Below are 25,770 nucleotides of genomic sequence, written 5' to 3' on the forward strand. Positions count from 1 at the left end.
TAACAGAAAAGAGAAGAAAATGTCTTGTTTGATGAGATATGCCCTTCTTGCTATATACTTAAGCATGCTAAACTCTTACCCTAAATTATCAATACAAAAAATTTTACTTGTATTTTTCTACAAGTTGGAATGCTTTTGAAGTGTGAAAGCCACAGTGATTATCAACTGATGCATTTTTTTTTTCCTAAAATATTTCATTTTGAGAACAAAGCCGCTAACAAACCTGGATACAAACAAGTGATTTCTATTGAAAATGTCACAGTAGAATGGTTCACTGGGTTCAAAGAACTAGGCTAATGATAAAATGGTACAGTAGTTCGGCTTCCCGGTTTCCTTAGAACAGACATTCCCAAACACCTAAGGTTTTTCAGCTCGGGTCAGTGAAGCCTGAGCATGTGGTGGAAATAATGCCCAAGTCTGAAGATAAAGCCAGCAACACCATTCACTGAGCAGCATTGCCCAAAAGAACTTTCTGTGATGATGGTAAAGTTCTGTATCTGTTCTGTCCAACATGTGGTCATTAAGTACTTGAAATGTGCCTAGTGTGACTAAGCAAATGAGTTTAAACTTTTTTAAATTTTTAATTAAATAAATGTAAATAAGCCAGATATGACTACTGACTACTGTATTGGATGGCACAGATCAAGAGATACTAGTTTATTACAAGCAAATTCCTTTGCCTCCACCTCAATGCTTTTTAAAAAGTTACTTCACCCTGGTTCCTAGTTCTAAAAGAGAGTTGCAAAGAAATATCGCTACATAAAACCCATCATCCTAAAAACATATCTGACACATCTGAAAGGACATAAACGTGAGGTGACTCATACCTAATACTTTAGCATTTTCTCATTCCAGTTTTCTTTCTTAAGAGTGATGTTCTACAAGAGAGTTCACCAAAGGCAAAAAATCCTCTTAGAATGTGAAAGGACAGAGAGCACTACCAGTTCTAATATTTCAATTCTTATAATCACGTTGTGCTACAAGATTAAATTGGTACAACACACACTAGATTACCTTAGATCTATGAACGAGCAACTACTTTCGAATTCCAGGCCATCACAATCCTCATAAATTTTAGCGGCTGTTTCAAGAGAATCACAGTCTACTACTGCATAATAGTACTTCAGTCGTTTGAATTGATAATCTCTCAGTTTTTCTCTACAGGTCCTAAAAGGGGAAAAACTCATTAGGCTTACTTAAACAGGAACACAAATACTCTCTCCCTTTAAAAAATAAATGGGGCTTCCCTGGTGGCACAGTGGTTGAGAGTCTGCCTGCTAATGCAGGGGACACGGGTTCGAGCCCTGGTCTGGGAGGATCCCACATGCTGCGGAGCAACTAGGCCCGTGAGCCACAACTACTGAGCCTGCGCGTCTGGAGGCTGTGCTCCGCAACAAGAGAGGCCGCAATAGTGAGTGGCCCGTGCACCGCGATGAAGAGCGGCCCCCGCTTGCCGTGGCTAGAGAGAGCCCTCGCACAGAAACGAAGACCCAACACAGCCAAAAATAAATAAATAAATAAATTTATAAAAAAAATAAAAATAAAAAAATAAATGTAATTGTTCCAAGAAAAATATATTACAAACTGGTTTTTATTCCAATCCAACCTTCCTTTATGATTTTGCCTTCATGAACATTAAATACTTAAGCCAATTTATTATTTTGACAAGGTACAGACCAGGGATTTTGACTGGAATTTGATATCTAGAAAAGGAAAGCAAGAACTACATGTGCTTACCTGTGATTTTAATTCTTAGAATAGCTATTTTTTGTTTGTTTTGCTATCACGTACAGCCTTCTCAAGTAAAACCACTGGAGAGGATCACTGTATTATAAAATATTCTAGGAAAGCACTGGCTTTTATTATAAAGAAATTACTGATCTTGTAAAACTTTATTCAGGTGTTGTCAAGTCTACATGGTGTAAATTCAACTTACTTAACTACAGCATATTCTTTGAGGGTCTGCATCTGCTCTCTTTTGCCACCAATCTTTATTAAGTGCACATATAGCTCCACCTAGTGGATTAAAAACTACCTTAAACTTTTTTCTATACTACATTACGATGATTAAGAACTTTTTCTACTATTCTTGTATTTTTCTATTTAATCCTTAAATAAGAGAAATTACATAATTTGAAGGCAAATAGTTTCAATGCCATTTACATAAAAAGCAACATCTCAGAAAAAAAACAAAACTTACTGATTCAGGGCAATGAGGCTGAGACCCCTAAATCAGTTTAATCATGACATGTTTTTAAAACTGCAATAATAATTTTCATGAATATAGAAATACAAATACACACAATAAATGTTACTGGAATAGTGTGCCACTTCTGACAGACTTTAACCTGCTTTGCAACCTGTTTTAACCATGAATGGCACAAGTGTAAACTTTAGTCCCAACTATTAAAGTGACCAGAATTCTGAACTAGTGACACAAACTCATGAGGTTTAGTTTTATTTTCTAGAGTGTTTTAATACCAGTCCTTTTCAGGGGCATCTTCAGGAATGCTTAATAACTCTACTGGTCCTTGAACTTGCTCTTCCTTCATCCTCTCCTTTCCAAATTCTGAAGGATATATCTAAACACAAAAAAATAAGATTAATGTAATTTATATTTCCCTTTTCTTATAATATACAGACCTGTCAAGGTCAGGAACTCTAAACAACTGGACTCAATGAAAACAGCAAGAATGCTTCACTTCCAAACCCACTATAGGAAGCTAAAGCATCCTGAGGAATAATCTTAAAAATAGTCATTTTGGCTGGGGATTAACAGATGTGGGCTTGGGAACAAAAACAGAGTATCTCCTCCATACATTCTGGGTTCTAAGGGAAAAATTCAGAAAAGTGAAACAAGATTCTAAGTTCAAGGAATGATACATAACACACACACACACACGTGTAAAAATGATTGGATTAAATAATTTAAATGAGATATATTAAAATGATTAAAGAAATATATAAAACAATGAAGAAAAATAATTTTGTAATCCCTATCTTATCCCTAAAATCGTATCGTTTATCCAATGCTTTCTTTTAAAGAAATTCTTTAAATAAAAAAGAACTGATGACAATCTTATCACACAGGTTAGATATAGTCTTGGTATAAGAAGGATTCACACTCGCCTAGATTTGGTATTTTTCTATCTTGGCTACTTTTGAGATTCAAGAAATATAATTGTATTAATCTGCACTGTTTTGATACAACTGGGCTTAATATTCATCTATTAACTAATGTACACTTTTTTGAGTTGTTTGAAATATCTAATTTATCCACTAGGGGATCCAAGTTTTTCTTACTAATCTAAGTTGCATAAAATAGGTTTCAATGCAGAAGTTTTTAGTATGTATGCTTACATCTGTTGATTCTTTGTATTTTTTTTCCTCTTTATAAGTCTAGAGATTCCTACTACCCATCTCCTAAAACACAAGATTTAACAAAAATACCATTCTATTTTTTTTTTTTTTTTTTAATTTTTATTTATTTATGGCTGTGTAGGGTCTTCGTTTCTGTGAGAGGGCTTTCTCTAGTTGTGGCAAGCGGGGGCCACTCTTCATCGCGGTGCGCGGGCCTCTCACTATCGCGGCCTCTCGTTGCGGAGCACAGGTTCCTGACGCGCAGGCTCAGTAATTGTGGCTCACGGGCCTAGCTGCTCCACGGCATGTGGGATCTTCCCAGACCAGGGCTCGAACCCGTGTCCCCTGCATTGGCAGGCAGATTCTCAACCACTGCGCCACCAGGGAAGCCCCATTCTATTTTATTCTACCTGTAGTTTAAAAATTTTTTTCTTTATTTCATCTGGCTATCATTTGGGGCTATTATGAGGATCTGCACTAAGCTCTCCACATAAGGACTTGTCCATTTGTTCCAATACCACATACTCAAGAAGTTTATTTTGATCTAAATTATTATACAAACTCTTCAATCTACCTAGTCCATCAAGTTGTCCCTGTACTTTTACCCAAAGCTATTAAATTCTGTAGCATTATAAAATGTTGAGATATTGTAACTGGTAGGGTGAATCCTTTTATACTGGTATGATTTCTCAAAAACTTGTGAGTCATTCTCACTTGTTTATTCTTTTAGATGATTAATGGTAACCTTTTTCTTAACTTTCATTTGAACTGAGATTTTGATTGAAACTATACTAAAACTGCAGAACTGACATCTTAAATATTTAAACTGAACAACAGTAATTTAGAGCTGTTTCAGGCACTGTACTAAATACTTACCGTGATCTCCTTTTCATTTAATCCTTACCACTACCTTAAGAAATACTACTGCTATATCTACTTAGAGGAGAAAACACATTTGAGAAATTAATCAATAAAATGCACAAGATCATACAGCATGTATCAGAATTAAGATTTGAATATAGGTCTGTCATACTACAAAGCCTGGAGTCTTAATACCCGTGCGGGCTCTCTAGAAATATGGTATCTCAAAATTTAAGTTTTTCAAGTATTATTTATCAAGTGTAACAGCTTACTTCATATAGGTCATATTGTTTAAGGTAATTTCTAAGGCTTTTATATGTTTCTGCTGCTAATTTTTCTTCTTGTTAATGCTAGTAATGAAGCATTTTTTTTTTAATATTTATCTTATACCTTGTCCCTTTACTGAGCTTTATTATAACAGCTTTTCAGTTGATTTGTTTTAATTAAACACAATCATATAACCGAGCAATAATTTTACCTCTTCCTTTCTTACTTTCATACCTATTATATCAGTTTTGTGCCTTAACTGTATTGGACAACTTCCAGATTATTTTCCTTAGAAGGAAAACTATGACTTTAAAAGAGATTTTAAAAGAGATTTAACTTAGAGATTTAACTTAGAATGCTTAGAAATATTTACTTCAAAATAAAATCAATTCTCACCTTTACAGAAAATATAACACCTCCTTTAGGTTTAAATGAATTGAACAAAGCCAGCAAATCTTTTGCCTTCAATCTATCCCAGTCCATGTTGCAAACTGCTAATCGATGCGTAATCTAAGAAATGAGAAAAATTAAATATGACATAATCTATATCATTCCCAATGCTTGCAAAATTAAGATAGTAAAAATATGCCTTCTTTTCCCCAAATCCTGAAATCATTAATATAGTATTTAAGTGGTCTCAATATGTAAGAGAAAACTTCAGATGAGTCACACAAAAGTAAAACTGTCAACAGAAAAGCATTTTCTCTTATTGGTTCTTAGTTCTTGAATCAGAACACGATGACGAGCTGATTCTTTAACCACCAAGTTTGTTAAGCTATTCTGCCACCCATAAGTAGGAAAGTTGAGTATATTAATCTACAGCATTTCTAATAGGTGCAGTAGGAACTGAAATATAAACTCCTAGTTAAAACAAGAATTTTCTAAAAATTTCATGTGACTTTTAATTATTTATATAGAAGTTCATCCCTATCTGCTTGGACAGACATGTACTTTATATAGGTATATTCTGTATCAAGAAGTTTTAATCAGAATCATCATCAAGAGTATTATTTACCAATAAAGCTTTTCCTTGTTAATTTAATGACATCAATCCTACCATCTATAACAGCTACTGGTACTGTACTCTTGACAAATAGTCTTATTTATTCAAAAGGTCACCTCATCAGCCCGAGGAGCATCTTTATCTAATTCTCTCCAAGCATGCTCAAAACCAGATTCCTCTGGAAGTAAATATGCCATATCTTCTTCATCTTCGGAACTGGTTTCTATATTTCCTTTGCCCCTCGCAAGATCGGGGCCACTGTCACTTTCATCATCATCCTCACTATCCTCATCTTCATCTTCCTCCTCATCATTTTCATTCCCTCCATCATCATCATCACCATCATCATCATGAAGACCAGCAGCAACAGCTCTACAAATGCCTGTAATTTCATCTTCAGATTCTTCATCACCTCCCATTTCACTAGCACTTTGTGAATCTTCCTCCAGAGCTTCTTTGTCAAACATTTTACCACTTGCTGAGTTTTCATGACCATCACTGTCTCTTGCCATTATGAATGGAACCACTGCAAAAAGGTCAAAGGTGGGAGAAATTAAGAAAACGTAAACACTGAATTAAATTAAATCCAAGTTATTTTGACCTCAAATCCAGTAAAAATATAATATCTATGAAACAGACTAAAGGAAAATATAAATTCAGCAAAATTCATGCCCAACCAAGTTATTTAATAGAAATCTTAATATATACCCAGATCACACAAGTAGATTCATATACTCATTCAATATTTATGGAGTGTCTGCTCTGTGCTAGGTACTCAATATACTACCATTGGCAAAAGAGAAGCAATCAATGCCCTCAATAAGCTTCCAGTCAGGTGAAGAGGATAGATGGACAGTTACTGATCAAATAAAATCAATCAAATCAATGCACATAAAAAAAGGAAATTACAACTAGGATAAGTGCCAAGAAGAAATGTTACAAGATGCTATGAGAGCACAAAATAGGGGTCCCTAAGTAAGTGATAAACGAGTTGCTACTAGAAGGATGAAGAGGAATTAAGTAGTCAGGGTTAGACTAACAGATGAAAGAAATGTTCCAAATAGCAAGAAAAGCATATGTAAAGATCCACTAATAGAAAAAAGCTGGCAAGCATGTCCGGATTACAGATAGCCAGAAGTCTTCTTGTACAGAAGTCAAGTAGAAAATGAAACTGAAGAGTTAGGTAGGTGCCATGTAGCTTTGGACTTTATCATAAAAACATATGAGAAGCCACTGCTATTTTCAGAAGGAGGGACATCATCAGATTTGCATATTGAGATCACCTCAGCAACGGTGTAGAAAACCTGACTAGAGGCAGTTAAGAGTGGATGTGAAAAAGAATTAAAAGGTTAGTACAGTATTCCTAGCAAGAAATGAAGGTAGCACTAAGTTGGTGGCAGGAGAGATGTAGAGTAGTGAGTCGCTCTTGACTTTCAGAGTCAGGAGGTAAGACCAACAGTAATCAGTGACAGGGGCTTAATATGGGGAATCTGGGCAGTATCAAAGATGAGTCCTAGCTTCTTGGCTTGCAGAAGGAGCTAGCTAGTTAGATGGACAGACAGAAAAAGAGGTAATGATGGAAGAGAACAAGTTTGTTTGGTGGAGGTATATCATGAATTTGGTTTTGGATATGTTGAACTGGAAGTGCCTTTGAGCCATCTAAGAAGGGACATAGAGAAGGCCGTTGGCTGTATGAGTCTACAGCTCAGAGAAGTCTGAGCTGGAGATAAAATTTTTGACTGATTCTTGTATATAATAACAAAAGTTGTGATGTGGATAAGATCACTTATGAAGAGAGCAAAATAATAACTTTCCTGCTACATCTTAAAGTTTGCAACTGACTTATGGTTAGCAATATATGAGTGAAAGACTGGTTTCACCTTAAACTGGGTTTTTTTTGGCCCTCATTATACACAGAAAGGACTGATTTCCTATTTCTAAAACAATCATATGCTTCTATCTATTCTGTGCATATCTGTGTGAGTATAGATATATCTTATATATCTTATTCATCTTTAAGTTGGAGCTTATGTTTCTGATTCACAGGTTCTAAGTGGATAGAGCCTATAAGTGGTCCTATAATCTTATAATAGTCATTCACTGACCAGATATTGAGTACCATGTACAAAGAATTGAGCTGGGGGGACCAAAAAGGGAGATGATTTATAACATGATCCCATGCTCTTCATGAGCTCATAAACAAAAGAAATCATTTACTGATTTATGGAATTATGTTCTAAAGCACCACAGAGAGAAACACCTAAATTTGCCGGCAGAGAGGTATTTATAATAAGGAAGGCTTCAAAAAGATGCCCGACCTGAGACCAAATAAAAAGGAGTTTTGTTAGGAGGAAAGTAGGAACTGAGCTTTATTTTAGTACCACAAGAGGGGGGAGTAATAAAAGATAACTAACTAGTAGATGTGAAAAAGCCAAAAAAAGGCATTATCATAAGTTCTATAAATGGGATCAGAAAAACACCACCATGAGAGTGAAAGAAAGTTACTATTAGATAAGCATTAGAATTCACTTTTAAGCAACCTGCTTAAAATAACACCTTGGGGATAGAGCTCTATCTAATATTGCAATATTTCTCAAACATCAGTTATTACTATACAATTTTCATGATTTTTGCCTGTCACTGATATTTTTCATGAAGCTGAATTTTTTTAAATTAAAAATATTAGCTTGTTCTAAACAATATCCCTGAAGCCACAAACGTGATATGGTGGTTACATTTTTTTACCTAAGATGTTGAACTACGTAACTATTAATATAAAAAAAGTTCGAGTATCACCTGACATATGACATCTTCTCACATGACAATGGTACACATATCACATTTGGGGTTGTATAATAAATTGATACATGGGAGACTTAAAGAGATCTAGTATTTTAAAATTTTTGACAATATCAAGTACATTCAGAATATTTATTCATTCACTAAACGTTTGCTCAGAGTCTACCTTGTACAAAGCCTTATTCTAAATAATGAGGGAATAGAAAAATAAGTAACTCCCTCTATTCCTAGATGGTACTGCTCTAGTAGTGACTATAAACACTACTATTATTCACCTACTTTAAAAAAATGCTTTATCATTTTCCCTCTGATTATAAAAGTAATGAATGCTCACTGTAAAAAATTAAGAAAATATGGTTGAGCAAAGAAAATAAAGATGACTAGTAATTTTTCATTCAGAGATAACTGAGTGGTTATTTTGGTACATAACTCCCTAAATTTGTTTTCTATGATATGCCCACTAATTTAAGTAGCTAGTCATACCATTTATTCTATTTTGTAACCTATGTGTTTTTTTTTTTTGGCCGCACCGCGTGGCTTTCGGGATCTTAGTTCCCTGACCAGGGATGGAACCCATGCCCTCAGCAGTGAAAGCGTAGAGTCTTAACTATGGGACCACCAGGGAATTCCCATGTAACCTATTTTTAAAACTTCGTATGTCATGAACATATTTGGATATATCATAACTTATTTAATCAATCCCCTAATGATTTTGTTACCACTTAAAAAATTTTAAAAACAATGCTATAATGCACAATTCTTTAAACACATGTCCAATTGTTTACCTAAAATAAATTCTTAGGAGTGCAAGTGCTGGGCATCAACATTTTAAAATGATATGTAATATTAAACTGCAACTCCTTACATCATCTTTACCTCATAGCACTTAAAAAGCCCCTTATACACAGTACTTGCTGGAACGATAAGTCCTGAATGAATAAAGAAAAAAAGATAGTGCTGGTGGAGTCACTTGATCTCTACTTACAGATAATGCTTTTTCTAGACTGTGGAACCAATGTAAATTACAGCAAACAACATGCTGGGGTAGAAAGAGTCAAAGACCTGAGTTACTGGCCCAGCTCTGTGTATCCTCACATAGATCACTTGTTTCCTAATGAATATATCCTAATTTCTCATGGTTACTGAGAAAATTAAATTTAAAAAGATACGTCAAAAGATTCTGTAAAGTCAACCCCAAGGATTATATGGATATGTTATATTAATCTAATGCCCTAAATCTAGTGAAATTTGAAGGATGCTAGACTAACTTCGCTCACAAACTCAGCAACAAGCCAACCTTGCTGCTGTTCCCAGCCTGATCTTATTCTCCACTTTCAGTAACCAGACTTGCATCCCTTGTCCCTATACCTCAGTTTGCTGTCTGGTTCCACTACAAATCTCACCCCTGACCCCTAGTCCCTGCTATTTAGAATTCTGTCCACTGCCTGATACTTCCTACCTTCCCAGAGGCCTGTCAAGACCTCTCTCTGCCTCTTCCTGATGCCTACCTTCCTTGGGTCCTGTAATCACAGCCAGCCTTTGTCTGGCTTATCTGAACATCACCAATTTTCAGTTACAACATCAACCATCAGCAATACCAACACTCAAAATTTCCTGCTGCCAGAGGTGATGCAACATTTTAATAAGCTTAGAAAACTTGTAAACATGAACTAAAGTCAGATGTTTCTCACTTAGCTTCAAACAACCATTTCTAGCTTTATTATTCGCTCACCCTTTCAGACACCTTATTATCTAATCAAATGGGAATACTGATCTCTTCTGAGCAAGCCCAACCGTATCTCTGCTCAAAAAGTTCTTTCCGTGTAGAATACTCTGAATCCCAAATTTAATTCTTCCAAACCCCAACCAAAACAGCACTTCACCTATGAATTTTACTGATTACCATACTTGAGTGACCTCCTCCTCCGAATTCTCAGAGCCCTGTTCTTCTATGGCACTTTAAATTACTCTATTTTGTATTATGGTTCTGATTAATTTCTTCTGCTTTAGATCTGCACTGTCCAGTATGGTAGCCAGCAGCCACATGTGGCAATTGAGTATCTGAAAGATGGCTCATCCAACTTGCTATTAGTATGAAAATAGAATATAAAATATCCCATTACATTTTTTATGTTGATTACATACTGAAATAATTTTTGATATATTAGGTTAAATAAAATATATTAATAAAATTAATTTCACCTGTTTCTTCTTACTTTTTAAAGTGTCCACTAGAAAATTCAAAATTATATATTTCTATTGGACAGTACTGCTTTAGACCAGTGCCACTGCACAGTTTAGCAGGTTGTTATTTGCAAAAGGTGATCGGCAAAGGGTCAAGAAGGGCTGAAATCAAGGCCAAACTCCAATCACCAAGCCATACACCCTGCAGGAGTGCTGTGTCTGTTCAGGGGAAAAGAACCTGTACCTCCCTCAAAGGTGCTGTCCTCACCAAACTGTGAGCTCTGGAAGTGCTGTGTGTCCAGAAGGGCACATCTTTTTCTAATCTGCACAGGCGTCATATACACTAACAGTAGCCCTGAGATGGGGGAACCATGTCTTACTCAATGTTCTATCTACCACATATTAGTTACTAAAAGGAGTTGAATGAATGAAGGAAGGAATGAGCACCCAACTCTACTTACCTTCTTCAGACACACCTCTTTTTATCCTGTGATGAGACCATGTAACATTTTATCTGGTTGGAGAACCTAGCTGTCACTAGTGCCCACCACAAATCAAAATCACTGTTTAGCCACAAGACCTAAATTTTTGTCTCTCTTCTAGCCATTATAGCATCAAATCAAAAATTCATTATCATATGGTATTTTTTCTTTCATAGCTTTATACTTCCAAATAAGCATTTGACCACTTTTATGATACTATGAAAATACTTATTACATATATTTCCTTTTTTAAAAGACCAGTATAAAAATAAGTAATGTAATACCAAAGAATCTTTAGTTCTTTCCAACCAACCTGACTGCATTTCTCTTCCTGTCTCAGAATACTTGACTTTGGGAGACTGCGCAATTTCAGAGGTGCCTGAGTCTACTGTTCTTAATTTTCCTTTGGGAAACAAGTCTGTATTATGTTGAACAATGGTTTTTTTCCCTTTTGTACTTTTTTGTATAAATTCTTTGCTATCGTTCTTGGGACTTATTGACTCTATCTTCTTAGATTTGCATGAGGTTTTCATTTTCTGAATTCTCCCAGAGTTATCTAAATCATTCTTCTTTCCAGAATCCTTTTGATTAATTTTCTTGGTTTCTTTCTTTTTCTCCTCAGCAAGATTTTTTGATTCTTTTTCGTTTTTATTCTGGGGTTTTTTCTTCTTCATTTTCTTTTGCTTCAATGTTTTATTATCTTTATCAGAGAGATCCGAATCAGAATCTGAAAGGTCGTAAAAACGCTTCAAGTCCTCTGTAGTGCTATGATTGATGGGGCGTCCTCTTTTATCCACAGCATAATTCAATTTGAACTTTTTGTCATGAAACATTGCTCGAAATCTCTTGTCAATTTTGATTTTTCGATCCTTTTCTGGCATTTCCCAAAATCTCGGGTCCTTTGCAACCCGCCTAAACCGCTGGTCACTCATTATTTCTTGTTTGGATGCCATTTTTAAATGTCTGACTGGGCAAATGCTTGAAGAAACCAAACACTAAAAAATAAAACAATAATGAAAGGTTACTAATAGAATTAAATAAGATGTTTTGGGAAAATATTAATTCACAATACTGTATTCTAAGGTAAATGTAAGTAAAATAAAAGTAACAGGTCTAATTTCCTTTCCCAAACTCATTTTGAGTCACATGCAGAAAATAAAAAACTATCAGAATATCTTCTTTTGAGTACAGATCATATGGAGAAATAAATTTAAGGCAAAACCAAGCAGAATTCCAGGTCTTTATGGAGGGGGGCAAATGATTACTAGCCAACTGCCCTCACTTAGATATCCTATATTTCTACTTGTATACTTGTATGTATTACAAGTAAAAAACTAATGTAATTAAAAAATTCCGAAGTCTCAGTTGGCCTTATTTGTTTCTTCACGTTCTGGTCCCATTCTCTCCATTAATCCTTACTTCATTCTACCCGGAACAGCATTTACTTCTACGTGGCTAGTCTCCTAACTAAACAGACCAAAATCAATTCAGGTTTAGCTCAAAGTTCCCCCTTTATATACTACCACCCTTCATGAATCTGGTGAAGTCTCACTCTAGTTAATAAATACATGGTAGTAGTGCTTTGTTTCAAAAGCAAGGCCTGACTATGATGCACTCATACAATTAAACATTTAACCCTCTGAACAGCCTTATGGGGTAGGGTAGGTACCATTTCATTCAACTATTAGAGCTAATGTGTATAAATGTTTAGAACGAAAGCACTTGATACACTCCAGATATTCGGAGAGGGGAAGGCGACCTGACCTCATCTCCGACGCCCGCCCTCATCTCTGTAGCCTACCCTCCCCTTCTACCCACCCTCTAACGCGGGGAACACCAGGGTGACCCCGGAACTAGGATCTCCTTCCCAACTCCCAAACCTCAGAGAGCCGCTTTGGGGCTGAGGTCCCTCAACAGGACCCGGAGCAAGAGCAAGAAAGCCTGAAGAAAGAAGTCGGAAAGGCAAGGAGGAAGAGCGCGGCTCTCACGAATCCGACGGAGACCCTGTCACAGACTGATTCTGCCCCCTCGACAAGCCCTTTTTCTGGAACCTAACCCCACTCACCAACTCCGAGACCTCTCCGAGCCTCACGTGAGCCGCCACTCCCACAATCCTCAGCGTGACGCGCAGCCGTAATGGCACGCGAACTGGCCAAACTTCTTCCGCTTTCCCTCGGCGAAGCTCTCCAGAGTCCTCGCTGAAGCCGCGGCGCATGCGCACGATAAATGCGCCTGCAAGCGGCGTCGCCGCTGGAGATGCTGCGGCTGACCAGGTTCCCGCCCCGGTGGCGGCGACCTCCGGCGGCGGGGGTCCCCGCGAAGAACGTCGGCTTCAGGAAGGTGGCCTTCGGCGTCTCTTCCCTGGGCAGCGCCTCGCCCAGGTCCCTAAACATATTCGATCGGGATTTGAAGAGGAAACAGAAGAACTGGGCGGCCCGGCAGCCTGAGCGGATAAAGTTTGACTACCTGAAGGAGGAGGTGAGTCAGCGGGACGGCGGGGAGGGCGGCGCCGAGCCTTGGCTTCGGGTCCGGGAGCTCCGGCCAGGCCCCGGCCGCCCCCACCTCGCTGTGTGACCTTGAGCAGCCGACCGGCCTGTCTGGGCCTCTACTGCAGTCTCCCAGCGGCCGGGCGCCGGTGTTTGTAAGTTGCTCTTCATTCATTTATAACCTCGGCAGATGGTGCCTGTATTACAGGTGTGACCAGGGCAAAGTAAGACCGCTGCTCTCAGGAGATTTCATTCTTGTGCGAGGCGAGACAGTGAACAAAAAAATATAATTTCAGCTAAAGAAGTAAGGCCAGGTAACAAAGTGAAGTAGTAAGGTGACTGCGCTGGTCAGGGAAGGCCGCTCAGGCAGACGACGTGATGAGGAATTAGCCAGGCTGGGATCTGGGGGGAAAAGCCTTGTAGGCAAAGGGAAAGACAAACCCAGAGCCCCTGAGACCGAAAGGATCTTGTTGAGGCTTCCAGGGACCTCCACTGGGAGGTCAGGGAGGGCCCAGCTTACGAGGGCCTTAATGGGTAAGGACTTCGGATTTTCTTCTCCATCTCAGCTGTCCATTCGATATGGTAATTTCTGGCCGCATGTAGCTATTGAGCACTTGAATGTCCCTTTGAGATGGGCAGTAAATGTAAAATACACGGGATTTCAGTGACAATGTGAACAGAGGATGTAAAATATTTCCTTAATATCTTTTTACATTGATTACATGTTGAAGTTCTAGTTTTGATATATTGGGTTAAATAAAATATTAAAATTAATTTCTTTACCCTTTTTAAAATGGCTACTAGAAAATTTTAAGTTGCTCATGTGGCTCTGATTGTTTTTCTATTGGCCAACATGGCTCTAGAGGAATGTCAGACTGTCGAATGCTTTTAAGCAATGGAGTGATGGGCTCTGGTTCGTGTTTTAGGAAGACTCATTAAGATAAATTAAGATCTCTGATTTGTCTGTGCTGGTTTGAGAGACCTCTTCCTCTCTGCCTAGGTGGACTAGGGACTTGAACAGGTTTCTGCTTTCTGGACAGGCAGCACAGAGCTCAGGCCTCGTGTTTCTTCAGGGATGGACTAAAATTGAAATCAAGTGTAATGAGTTCTTTCAAGCCAATGCAGCCAACATTTACTGCCCCTACTTTGGGCAGAGCTCTGTGCACGTCCTGGCCTGATCAGATGAGTGACTCTGTCCTCAGGGTTCATGGTGACACGTACTTAGAAGATGTGAGTTTCCAGCCACTCTTCTCCAAGAAAAGCACCTGGATTGCAACTTGACTGAGCCCTCACCAGTGTTTAGGACTAGAATAGATGAGATAAAGTATATGGGAGTTTTTAAAAAATAATAAACAAAAGGTATTCATATTAGGAATGATGTACAAAGTGGAGTCCTCTGGGAAAAGACTTCTGCTGTCCCTCCTCCCTTACCCCTCCTCCCCACCCCAAAGCAAATACACATATGTTCTGAACTTTCAAGTCCTAATAGAAACTCTGGGATGTTTATAAGGGAATGAGTAGAATATTAGGCTCCCGCATCTTTATTCCTGCCAGGCGAAGCTAGCCCAGCAAAACGGAGGTGCCTACCTTATGACCTCTTTTAAATTAGGGTGGGATTGAGGAGGTTTCTTCAGATTTGGCTGACTTCTAATTTGCAGATGTTGCTCAGAAAAGTTGTTTACTCATTTAGGAGTTCCACAAAATTTGTTGGTAGTTATCAAATAATAGTTTTTATTAAGTGATCACTTATACATTGATCTGTAATAATCCCCAGCTAACTAATTTTTCACTTTCACATACCTCATGCTAATATCTATAGACAATAATATGCTTGTTATGTTCCTGTTGATTTTTTTTTTTAATTGGGGTATCCTGTTGCTTTTTGGCCTTGCATTCTTGTATCATATGGAATATAAAGTCATATATATACATATATATGTGTATATATATACATATGTAGTATTTAGTCTTCTTTCCTTAAATTGATTTCTGAAGTAATTAACTCAGTGTGTTTCCTTTAATTTATGATGTTCCTATTCAGAATTTGAAAAGAAAGTTGCTGAGGTCAAATTGAAAAAGGGATAAAGGGAACTTAACATGTTGAAACATAAGTAACCTATGGATTGTTGAATACTGGAAAAAGTGTTACTTCTCTGTTAAACCTACTCATCTTAACTTCATTGCCTCTTATAATCTGTCAGGTTGGAAGTCGGATTGCAGACCGTGTATATGACATAGCCAGGTAAGTGATGATTGTCATAATAAAATACAATCAACTTTTCTTTTTAATTATGTTTTTAATATACTAATTAATTTATTTTTGGCTGCGTTGGGTCTTTGTTGCTGTGCGCAGTCTTTCTCTAGTTGCGGCGAGCGGGGGCTACTCTTTGTTGTGGTGCATGGGCTTCTCATTGCAGTGGCTTCTCTTGTGGCAGAGCACGGGCTCTAGGCGCGCAGGCTTCAGTAGTTGTGGCACGCAGGCTCAGTAGTTGTGGCGCACGGGCTTAGTTGCTCCGTGGCATGTGGGATCTTCCTGGACCAGGGCTCGAACCCGTGTCCCCTGCATTGGCAGGTGGATTCTTAACCACTGCACCACCAGGGAAGCCCCAATCAACTTTTGAATGAAGGCTTGAGAAATTAAATGCTGGGAACTTGATATCTGGAATGGCAGAATCTAGATGAATTTATTACCAGGATTAGTGATTTTAATCAGTCTTAGATCTCTCCTTTTTTTATGTCTGAGAGAGTAAGTATTCTTTTCTTCATTGTTGTCTTAAAAAAGAATGAATGGAAGCACAACTCAGCTTCTCTCCAAGACTGAATTGCTATTCCACTTGATTTGGTCAAAAGTGAGTAATGGAAAGATTGCTCCAAAAATGGATATAATTGACATGTGAATTTTAAGATTTACTAAACCTAACTTTAAAAGTTTAAAATTATAACAGAACCTTTTACCATGTAAGTGAAGGAGAGAGTCTACCTAGATTTGTTCCCCCATCAAGTTATATGAGACTTTGGCCATTATATCTTAGGTATTATTAATAGCAATAAGGGTTTTATGACAATTATATAGATGCAGATTTGAGAAAAGAACACCTTCATCAAATATTATTAAAACCTTGATGGATTCATTGCTCTATATTAGGCATAACAAAAGCTTTGAGTTTACAGCCAGGTAGCAGGAACCACAGTTAAATAATGGCTTTGCTATAGAATCGCTCTGTGATGTTAGCAAATCCCTTTTTGTGCTCTTTTGTATAAAAGACACACATTAAATTAGACCAATATGGGATGAATTTATTACATTTGTCTATTCAAAAAACGGGAATTTTGTAAAATCACAAACTCTTGAAATCATATTTTGGATATATCCTGGCTACTTAAAAGAGTCTTGGGGTGAATCAGTTTCATAAAGTTTAAAAAAAAATTCTTCATTGTTGCAAAAATCACCCTCATTTCATCTGTTTCATTGGTTTCGTTATTTTAAAAATCTGAAAAATAGCTAATTCTCTATACTGTAGTCATTCATTTGCCTGGATTTTAGGTCATTTGCAATTTAATAAATGAAACATTAAATTTTCCAAGTCAGATTGGATTTTACAATCTTTTTATGTCATAGTACTGAGCAAAACACAGGTCTGTGGAGAAAACTGTGATTTTGGCTAAAAGCATGTCTTAAAATAACAGTAACTCTTTGGAATTAAATTATTAAAAATAACAGTCTGAAATGTCTTACACTAATGTTCTATTATTAGAATAGCTTGTATTGTCAACACTGATCTTATGTTTATTTTTTTAAACTAATCCAACAGATTATTAAATGTCTTATTTGTGCTATCTGAAGCCTACTTAGTACTGTTAAAGCCGGTGATAATAATAAGTCCTAACTATTGTTGAACATTTGTACTGTGCTGAATGCTTTACATGCACTGTTGCATAAAATTCTCATACCAACCCTGAGGAAGGTAGTAACTTTTCCATTTTATAGATGGGGAAACTGAGATCCAGCAAGATTAAATCACTTGTCTGTGGTCACAGAGCCAGTAAATTGCAGGCCCAGAATTCTAACTCGTGTCTTTGTGATTGCAAAGGCTATATGCTTCCCCAGGCCACACTGCCTGTGTTCACAATCAAGATCAAGGGCATTAGGTAAATAAATGGTTCTCTCACCAGTGGTTCTCCAGCTGTGTACTGGTGTTCTATATTTTTGACATAGGTTTTTAACAGAAATTGAGAAGGAACTCTTGCTTCCAATAGGAAAAATGTTATTAGTGGATAAAATTTAAAAAATTTTTGTCACAAATTTTTCTTAAACCTATGACCCACAGTTGGATGTGTAAACTGATTTAGAATGACATATATTTGGAGGAGACAGCATTGCATAGGGGATAATAGTTCTGGTTCAGGATTCAAACTGACTGAATTCAAGTTCTGACTGCTGCTTATTAGTTGAGTGACCTTGGATTGACTTACTTAACTCTGCATACTTAGCACACTGCTTTGAACCTGGTAAGATTTAAGTTAAAGTTAGCTGTTATTTAGTTGATATTTTGTTTGGTTTTTAGTTTATCATGTTATACTTCATGGTATTTCACATGATGATTTCTAAGTCATCACAAATTTGAGAAGTAGGGGTAAGTAGTAAGTTCCTGATGGGTATGCCAAATATTTTCATGTTCATTTACATTAACTTCTTTTCATTCTTTATCTGGGTATATTATCAAATTAAAATACCCCCCACTAAGTCAGTTCTTCACATCCACATCATGGAGCAACCTTATGGAAAGTTATTGGTTGTGAGGTCCTGTGAGTGGCTAGGCCAGACAGACTTGCCGTGTCTGGTGTGTTCTCTGATGGATGCACCTTGTGAGGCAAGGTAGCAAAGGCAGATGATATAACTTTTTTGAAAGCTGTGTTCACTGAAATGTTTTTACTTAAGAAAATTAGTTTTTAATAATTATTTATGGACTGTATTATTATAGACAAATATGACTTCTGTGTCTGTTTTTCAGAGATTTCCCCCTTGCTTTGGATGTCGGTTGTGGAAGAGGTTACATAGCACAACATTTGAATAAGGTATATTTATTTGATGACTTAATTTACTTTGAGAAATAAAATTGGCTAATTTTAAGGAAAGGCTTTCCTAATCAATTTGTATCATATTTAGAGTTTGATTATATCAGAATTGCTCATTTCTCTGTTTTTTTTAAAGTGATGGAACCAGTGGTTGTTTTGTGTCTACTCCTAAGTAGTTTTTTCTTAAATGATTTTTTCTTTTCTTTGAATCCATTTTATACTGTGTTCCTACTGATAGTTTCTTTAAGTCTATGTAAGATACATTGTGCTTTATTACCACTTTGTTCAAATATTTTTAATAATTCACAATAAAAATCACATTGACATTCATTTGGAAGTTGTGAGTAAGCTAATATTTTATCTATGAAAAATATTCATTTCCTCAGTTGGTTAGAAATCTTGTGTGTGATGAAATATAAGTAGCCTTTATTAATGCTTATACCATTTTATTTTTCAATTTGTAATTCAGACCAAAAAACATTCATTAATTGTTTTAGCCTCTCTATGTAGCACACTGTGCTGGACACAGATTAAAGTGGGATTTCTATAACAAATCTACTTAGAAAAAAAGTACACTTGAGCCAAGGCAGGAGGAGGGGTGTGTATGAGCCTCTCCAAATACTGTTATTGATAATAGTAAATGCCATGGAAATGGTACAGTCATTAAACTGCAACAGGAGTCAAGGGAAAGGAAAATCAGTAGGGTTTCATTTGCTCAAAGGCTTCTGAAAGGGCACAGAATCTGACCTGGGATTTGAAAGAATCTGGATTGGTGTTTCATAGGCATTGGAAGTAAGGGCATAGCAGCAGGGAAGGTGGAGGTAGAAAGCTATAGGGTGTGATACAGTGATGTTTAAGAAAGATTAATTTGGGGATGGTATACAGGAGGGATCTTCTGTGGTACAAGAGTGGGGACTAGCTCTCAGCATATTCTGCCATGGAAAAATTAACACACAGCCTTAACCCAGTGGAGTAAATTAAGGATGCTGATTATTCATACCTGTGTTCTCCATTTTATTAAATATTGTTAAATATGTTACATGTAGGGTTGACTGCATATATTTAACTCTATGTAACTTAATATGTGTTATTAAAAGTATTTGTGTACCGTATTAATTACATGCAGAAAAATACCCTTACAAAGATGAAAATTAATCTATAATTATCACTTTTTCCTTTAGTAATTTCAACAGTTGTTTTGTTTGATTTGTTACTGTTTTTTTTTGTTTTTGTATTATCTGATCAACTTTATTCCATTTCAGGAAACTGTTGGAAAGTTTTTCCAAACAGACATTGCAGAAAATGCTTTGGTAGGTAGCTTTTTAATACTATTGGTTTCTGATCTCCTGGTTTGGTTTTTAGTTCTTTACTTCTTTATTTTTATTTCCTTCAAAATGAAATTAGCTGTTTTTTTCCTGATTATAAATGTAACACACATAAAGGAAAGTAAAACAGTACAGGAAGTATAATGGAGGAAGGAAAAATCAACCTTAGTCCCACCACTCAGAGGCAACCGCTGGTGACATTTTGGTCTCTACCTTGTAGGCATATAATATCTCCCCAACACTGTTTTATACAAACATTATTACGCTAACATGCTATATTTTTCATAGAATACCATTGTTTTATATCAATGAATGAATATTCCACGATTTATTTAGCTAAATTTCTGTTGAAGGACAGTTGTATTTCTAGTATCTCAGTAACCAACACTGTGATGAACATCCTTATATAAAGCAATTTTGATTTATTTTCTCCCAGGGAATAAATTCCTAATAGTGGAATGTATGGATTCATTGATGTTCAGCTTTAAATTGTTAATATACATCTCCAGACTGCCCTTAGAAAGACTGAAGAACAGAATTAGATGAAAGCACTCTTTTCTCCTTCTCTTTGGCAACACTGGGCCATTTATTTTGTCTTTGTCAATGTAATGGCAGAAAGTAGAATTTCATTGTTTTTATTTGCATTCCTTTGATTACTAGAGTAGCCAAATAGCTCTTGATGTCTTTTGACTATTGGTATTTGGCTATTGGTTTTTTTCAATTTGTGAATTTTGTAAGTAATTTTTATGATGTGCCTATACCTTAGTCCTTTATCTACTTTAACCTTGGCATGTTCTTATTCTAGGTGGTTTGTAAGAACTTGCTTTTTAGGGATATTAGTTTTTCTGCATATATTTAAAAAATATTTTCCCAAATGTATTGTTTACATTGTTTATTGCTTTTTAGAAGTTTTTGATTAGTTTATCATCAAGTATATCAATCTTTACAATTTCTGGTTTTTGAGTCATGTTTACTTAGGCATTTTCATCTAAGCGTATAAAATTGTTCACCCATATTTTCATCTAGCAGTTTTCTGGCTTCAGTTATTCCACTGAAACTTTTAATTTTTTTAATTTTTATTTTTTTGAAGGACTAGAAACTACCAAGTAAATATAACATTGGCTTAAGTTTAACAAACAATGATTGTGTTAATAATTAAGATGTTATATAAATGTGTTTTTGAACTTTTATTTTTTAACTTTTAGAAAAATGCCTTAGAAATGGAAATTCCTACTGTCAGTGTTTTAGCTGATGAAGAATTTCTTCCCTTCAGAGAAAATACATTTGATCTGGTGGTTAGCAGTTTAAGGTTGGTAATCCATTTGTGCTTTTAAAAAATATATGCTAAAAATAGGTAATTTATGCTATAAAGTTTTAATATTATAAGGTAAATAAAATAGATAATGGAGTAAGTTCTTAATAACTTATTTTAAGTCACAAACCAGTTTTCTCTGGTAAAGAATTATGGATTATATGCTCCCTAGTGGAGATAAGTGATATAGTACCTCATTTTTTTTTCCTCCCCAACTTTCCTTAATTTGCTAAAGTTCATCTGTGTTAGAAGGGTTTTCCTCGCTGACGTAACCTAGTTACATGTTGATAGGGGCAAGAGTTTGAAAGAGTATACTGGCTGCAATATTCAGATGTTAGAGCACCCTTATAAAGTCATTCTGGCAAATAAGGAAAAGCTCGTATTTCCTTTAACTTTAATTCTTCTACACAGAAACGTAGTCCTCAAGGTTACTTTTTCCCTTTGTGCTTCCTACCATGTCCCTCCACATTTATTACAAAAACATATATTATAAATGTTTGTTGAATAGATTATAATGCACAAGGCACTGAGCTCGATGCTTTGGGGAATTGAAAAATGAATTCAGACAGGAATCCTGTCCTCAAAGACCTCAGCATCTAAGAGAGAAAATAAAATATTCTATGTGGTGCCTTATTTCTCCTTATTATTATAGTCAGATTTTTTTTTCAAAGATTCAACATGCTCAGTTCAGCCGTTTTAATGGCTGTTTTTAGGGTGACCTGTCATTATGGTTTGCCCAAGACTTTACCAGTGTTAGCACTGAAAGGCCTGTATCTCAGGAAACCCCTCAGTTCCAGGCAAACTGGGAGAGTTGGTCACCCTTGCTGTTTTCTTTAGTGAGTTTGTAATTTTTTCTCTGCTTTTTGAGGTGTGCTGAACAAACTTAGAAAAGTATTCAGATTCTATTGTGAAATGGAAAACATTAAAGAGCCTTGGTCTAAGGGAAAGAGCCCTGGGCAGGGAGTCAGAACCTGAGTTTTAACTTTAGCTCATGTGCTTGCTATTTGCAAGTAACTACTGTAATTCTGTCACTTTCAGTTTCCCCATAAGTACGATAGAGTTTATCATATGACGTTAATTTTTAAAGTATTAAATAATTGTTAGAAAGCATTATGAAAGATAAATGTGAGCTTAACATAGTATGGTTTGAAATGGGTCTTTGGTGCTGTCCTGGAATTCAGCTAAGAGGATGCCAGCTCTACCAGGAAAGTGTGACCATACTCTACAGAGACTGAGTCTTGTGGTTATACGACACCACACTCTGGGAAAGGGTCAAACAGAGTCCAAAGACAATGCAAGACACTTCTAAAATTAAGTTTTAAGTATATAGAACTTTGAGTTTATTTATTCTTTTTTATAGTCTTAAAAAATATGGGGTATTATTTATCAGAAAACTCACTGAGTTATTTTTGATGAGTAATACTGTTTGCCTTGGGAAAATTATAGGTCTGATGAAGTGGCTTCCCCCCCTCACCCCACGAAAGTAGGACTTAGAATTCTATATATATCTAGCTTAATTGTTTGGTTTAATTCTATATATATCTAGCTTAATTGTTTGATTTAATTGGTGAACTTTCTTGAATATGTCATCAGGTCCTTATTTTTTTTTTTTTTTTAATTAATTAATTAATTTATTTTTGGCTGTGTTGGGTCTTCGTTTCTGTGCGAGGGCTTTCTCTAGTTGTGGCAAGTGGGGGCCACTCTTCATCGCGGTGCGCGGGCCTCTCACTATCGCGGCCTCTCTTGTTGTGGAGCACAGGCTCCAGACGCGCAGGCTCAGTAGTTGTGGCTCACGGGCCTAGTTGCTCTGCGGCATGTGGGATCTTCCCAGACCAGGGCTCGAACCCGTGTCCCCTGCATTGGCAGGCGGACTCCAAACCACTGTGCCACCAGGGAAGCCCCCAGGTCCTTATTTTTACTACTTCAAATAATTTCTCAGGATAGCACTGTTTAAATGAGATGCCAGATAGGGATGATTTTTACTTTATATTTTTCCCCAGCTTTATTGAGATATTATTTATATATAACATACGTAAGTTTAAGGTGCACCATATGATGATCAAATACATATATATATATTGCAAAATGATTACCACAATAAGGTTAGTTAACAGTTTTCATCCCTTCACATAATTGCAATTTTTTGTGTATGTATGTGGTGATAACATTTAAGATCTACTCTCCTAAAAGCCTTCAATTATATAATACAGTGTTGTTAATTATAGTCACCATGCTGTGTATTAGATCCCCAAACCTTGTTTATCTTAAAGCTGGGAGTTTGTATCCTTTGATGAACATCTCCCTGTTTCCCCCTGCCCCTGGCAGCCACCATTCTACTCTGTTTCTATGTGTTTGGCTTTTTTAGATTCTGCATATAAGTGAGAACATACAGTATTTTTCTTCCTTCGTCTTGCTTATTTCACTTAGCATAATGCCCTCAAGGTCCATCCATGTTGACCCAAAAGGCAGGATTTCCTTCTTTTTTATGGGTGAATAATATTCCTCTGTGTGTGTGTGTGTGTGTGTGTGTGTGTGTGTCTGTGTACACACCACATCTTTTTTATCCATTCATCTCTTAATGGACATTTGGATTGTTTCCATACCTTGGCTACTGTGAATAATACTGCTATGAACATGGGAATACAGATATCTCTTCAACATAATGACTTTACTTCCTTCAGATAAATATCTAGATGTGGGATTGCTGGATCATATGGTAGTTCAATTTTTAATTTTTTGAGGAACCTTCATATACTTCCTTCAGATAAATATCTAGATGTGGGATTGCTGGATCATATGGTAGTTCAATTTTTAATTTTTTGAGGAACCTTCCTGCTGTTTTCCATAGCAGCTGTTCCAGTTTACGTTCCCACCAACAATGCACAAGGTCTCTCTTTTCTCCACATCCTCACCAGCCTTTGTCATCTCTTTTTGTTAATGGACATCCTGATAGGTATAAGGTAACATCTCATTGTGGTTTTGATTTGCATTTCCCTAATTATTAGTGTTGTTGAGCATCTTTTCATATACCTGTTGGCCGTTTGTATGTATGCTTTAGAAAAGTTGACTTTTACTTTATTCATTGAAGACTAATTGGAGAGATAATCATATCAGGAAAGTGATATACTGTCACATTTTCTCCTGCAACGGAAGGAAGGTAATTCACTAGAAATATTTTTTATTTTAAAACTTGTATGAAAACAATCAGTGAATTTTGATATGCAATTTCAAACATCAAAATTTACACCTTTTTTGTGGCTTATCATTATACTAGTGCTGCTCGTACTAATTAATTATACACATTAAGCTAAAACAAATGTGTGTTTTATATTTTAGTTTGCACTGGGTGAATGACCTTCCTAGAGCACTTGAACAGGTAAAAATCTTAGTGTTGATTCTAATAGCCTGTGTTATTTTGCTTATTATTAGCAATTTATAGATGTTTCTGTTTTTACACAGAAACTTATAGATGTTTTCCATTTTATATTTTTGACAATTGGAAACGGAAGCAAATAAAAAATTGATTATCTTCTGTCGGCCAGATACACTTGGTGCCCTTTGGCATATTAAGAAGTACATTAGTGACTCCCTGTTCCCTGAGAATTAAGAAATCTAATTATGGAGATGTTACTCAAGTTTTCATAAATATTTAAGACTTGTACAAAATAGTACTGATATCATAAGACATTTTCTGTGTGGCTTTCTTTTCTTCCTGAATTGCCTATAAATTTTTCGTGGGTGAGAACCTATTTGTTCCTACAGTGTTTGTATCTCCCCCATGCCTTATACTTAGGCAATGCTAGTAAACGCTTCTTGGTTGATATTGATCAACAAACAGGTGAAGGGTGGGTAAAAAGCATCGTGTTCAGAGGAGGGAAGGAGATCACTGTGGCTTGGAGTGGCCTAGGAAAGCTGTAAGAGGAAGGAATTTCTTGAACAGGGCCTCAAAGGGTAGGTCAGATTTGGAGTAGGAATACACTCCAGGAAGGCAGAATCCCGGGATAGAGGGGAGGTGTAAGAGGCTCAGGAGCCTGAAAGGACAAAGAGGAAGCCTGTTGGAGAATTAGTATAGTGCCAGGTGTAGATGAGGAATATTGGGACCAGATTTAGGCAGACTCAGGTGACAGATTAAGGAATTAGGAGTTTTTTCTTAAGGCAATTCAGAGCCACTGGAGAATTTTGAAGAGGAAAGTGACATGATTAAAAAGTTGGTAGGCAGGATACTAACTACCATATCTTAAGCATATACTGTTTGCCAATCACTGTGCTCTGTTTTATGTATATGTTAAATAACTGCAAGATACCTTCATTTTGCTGATTAGAAAACTGATGCTGGAAGTTGGTTACATAGAAGAGAGACTGTTTCAGTGGCCCAGGCATGAGATACACTAAACCTATGTGGCAATGGTAGGAGTTAAAAAGAAGAGAAAGGTATTTAGGACTCTGCAAAGTAAGAATCAACAGTTTGGTGGCTGGTTAGAGCCGAAGATCAAAAAGAGTCAGGAGTCAAAGCTTGCCTTAAAGTTTTGAGTCTGGATGCCTGGAGAATAATTAGTAAAAGTAGGGGAAAGAATGGTAGTGATCAGATAAAGGGAATAGAAAATGGTAATTAACA

At 36.5% G+C, this 25,770-nt stretch overlaps 2 protein-coding genes across 10 annotated transcripts in view; one reads left to right on the forward strand and one right to left on the reverse strand.

Moving 5' to 3' along the window:
- Positions 1 to 13,077, reverse strand: part of ESF1 (ESF1 nucleolar pre-rRNA processing protein homolog) — a 58,367-nt gene extending 45,290 nt beyond the window's left edge. The window contains exons 1-6 of one of the 4 annotated variants that reach the window (XM_061208185.1): positions 13,022 to 13,077; positions 11,270 to 11,951; positions 5,608 to 6,017; positions 4,885 to 4,998; positions 2,482 to 2,582; positions 1,015 to 1,167 (exon numbers count right to left, since the gene is read on the reverse strand). In XM_061208185.1, coding sequence (XP_061064168.1) covers positions 1,015 to 1,167; positions 2,482 to 2,582; positions 4,885 to 4,998; positions 5,608 to 6,017; positions 11,270 to 11,909 — 1,418 coding nt within the window. In that variant the 5' untranslated portion in view covers positions 11,910 to 11,951; positions 13,022 to 13,077. Of the gene's footprint in view, positions 1 to 1,014; positions 1,168 to 2,481; positions 2,583 to 4,884; positions 4,999 to 5,607; positions 6,018 to 10,935; positions 10,947 to 11,240; positions 11,952 to 12,774; positions 12,833 to 13,021 lie in introns of those variants that run through there. The other 3 variants (XM_061208186.1, XM_061208188.1, XM_061208189.1) reach the window with 3 other exon arrangements.
- A 105-nt stretch (positions 13,078 to 13,182) lies between these two features.
- Positions 13,183 to 25,770, forward strand: part of NDUFAF5 (NADH:ubiquinone oxidoreductase complex assembly factor 5) — a 32,929-nt gene continuing 20,341 nt past the window's right edge. For 4 of the 6 annotated variants that reach the window (XR_009703194.1, XM_061208410.1, XM_061208412.1 and 1 more), the window contains exons 1-6: positions 13,187 to 13,434; positions 15,644 to 15,684; positions 18,455 to 18,518; positions 19,781 to 19,828; positions 21,049 to 21,152; positions 24,492 to 24,531. Coding sequence is in view for 5 of the 6 variants with exons in the window: in XM_061208410.1 (XP_061064393.1) it covers positions 13,213 to 13,434; positions 15,644 to 15,684; positions 18,455 to 18,518; positions 19,781 to 19,828; positions 21,049 to 21,152; positions 24,492 to 24,531 (519 nt within the window). In the remaining variant the exon portion in view is untranslated. Of the gene's footprint in view, positions 13,435 to 13,492; positions 13,598 to 15,643; positions 15,685 to 18,454; positions 18,519 to 19,780; positions 19,829 to 21,048; positions 21,153 to 24,491; positions 24,532 to 25,770 lie in introns of those variants that run through there. The other 2 variants (XM_061208409.1, XM_061208413.1) reach the window with 2 other exon arrangements.

The sequence above is a fragment of the Eubalaena glacialis genome, chromosome 13 (assembly GCF_028564815.1).
Source record: "Eubalaena glacialis isolate mEubGla1 chromosome 13, mEubGla1.1.hap2.+ XY, whole genome shotgun sequence".
NCBI lineage: Eukaryota > Metazoa > Chordata > Mammalia > Artiodactyla > Balaenidae > Eubalaena > Eubalaena glacialis.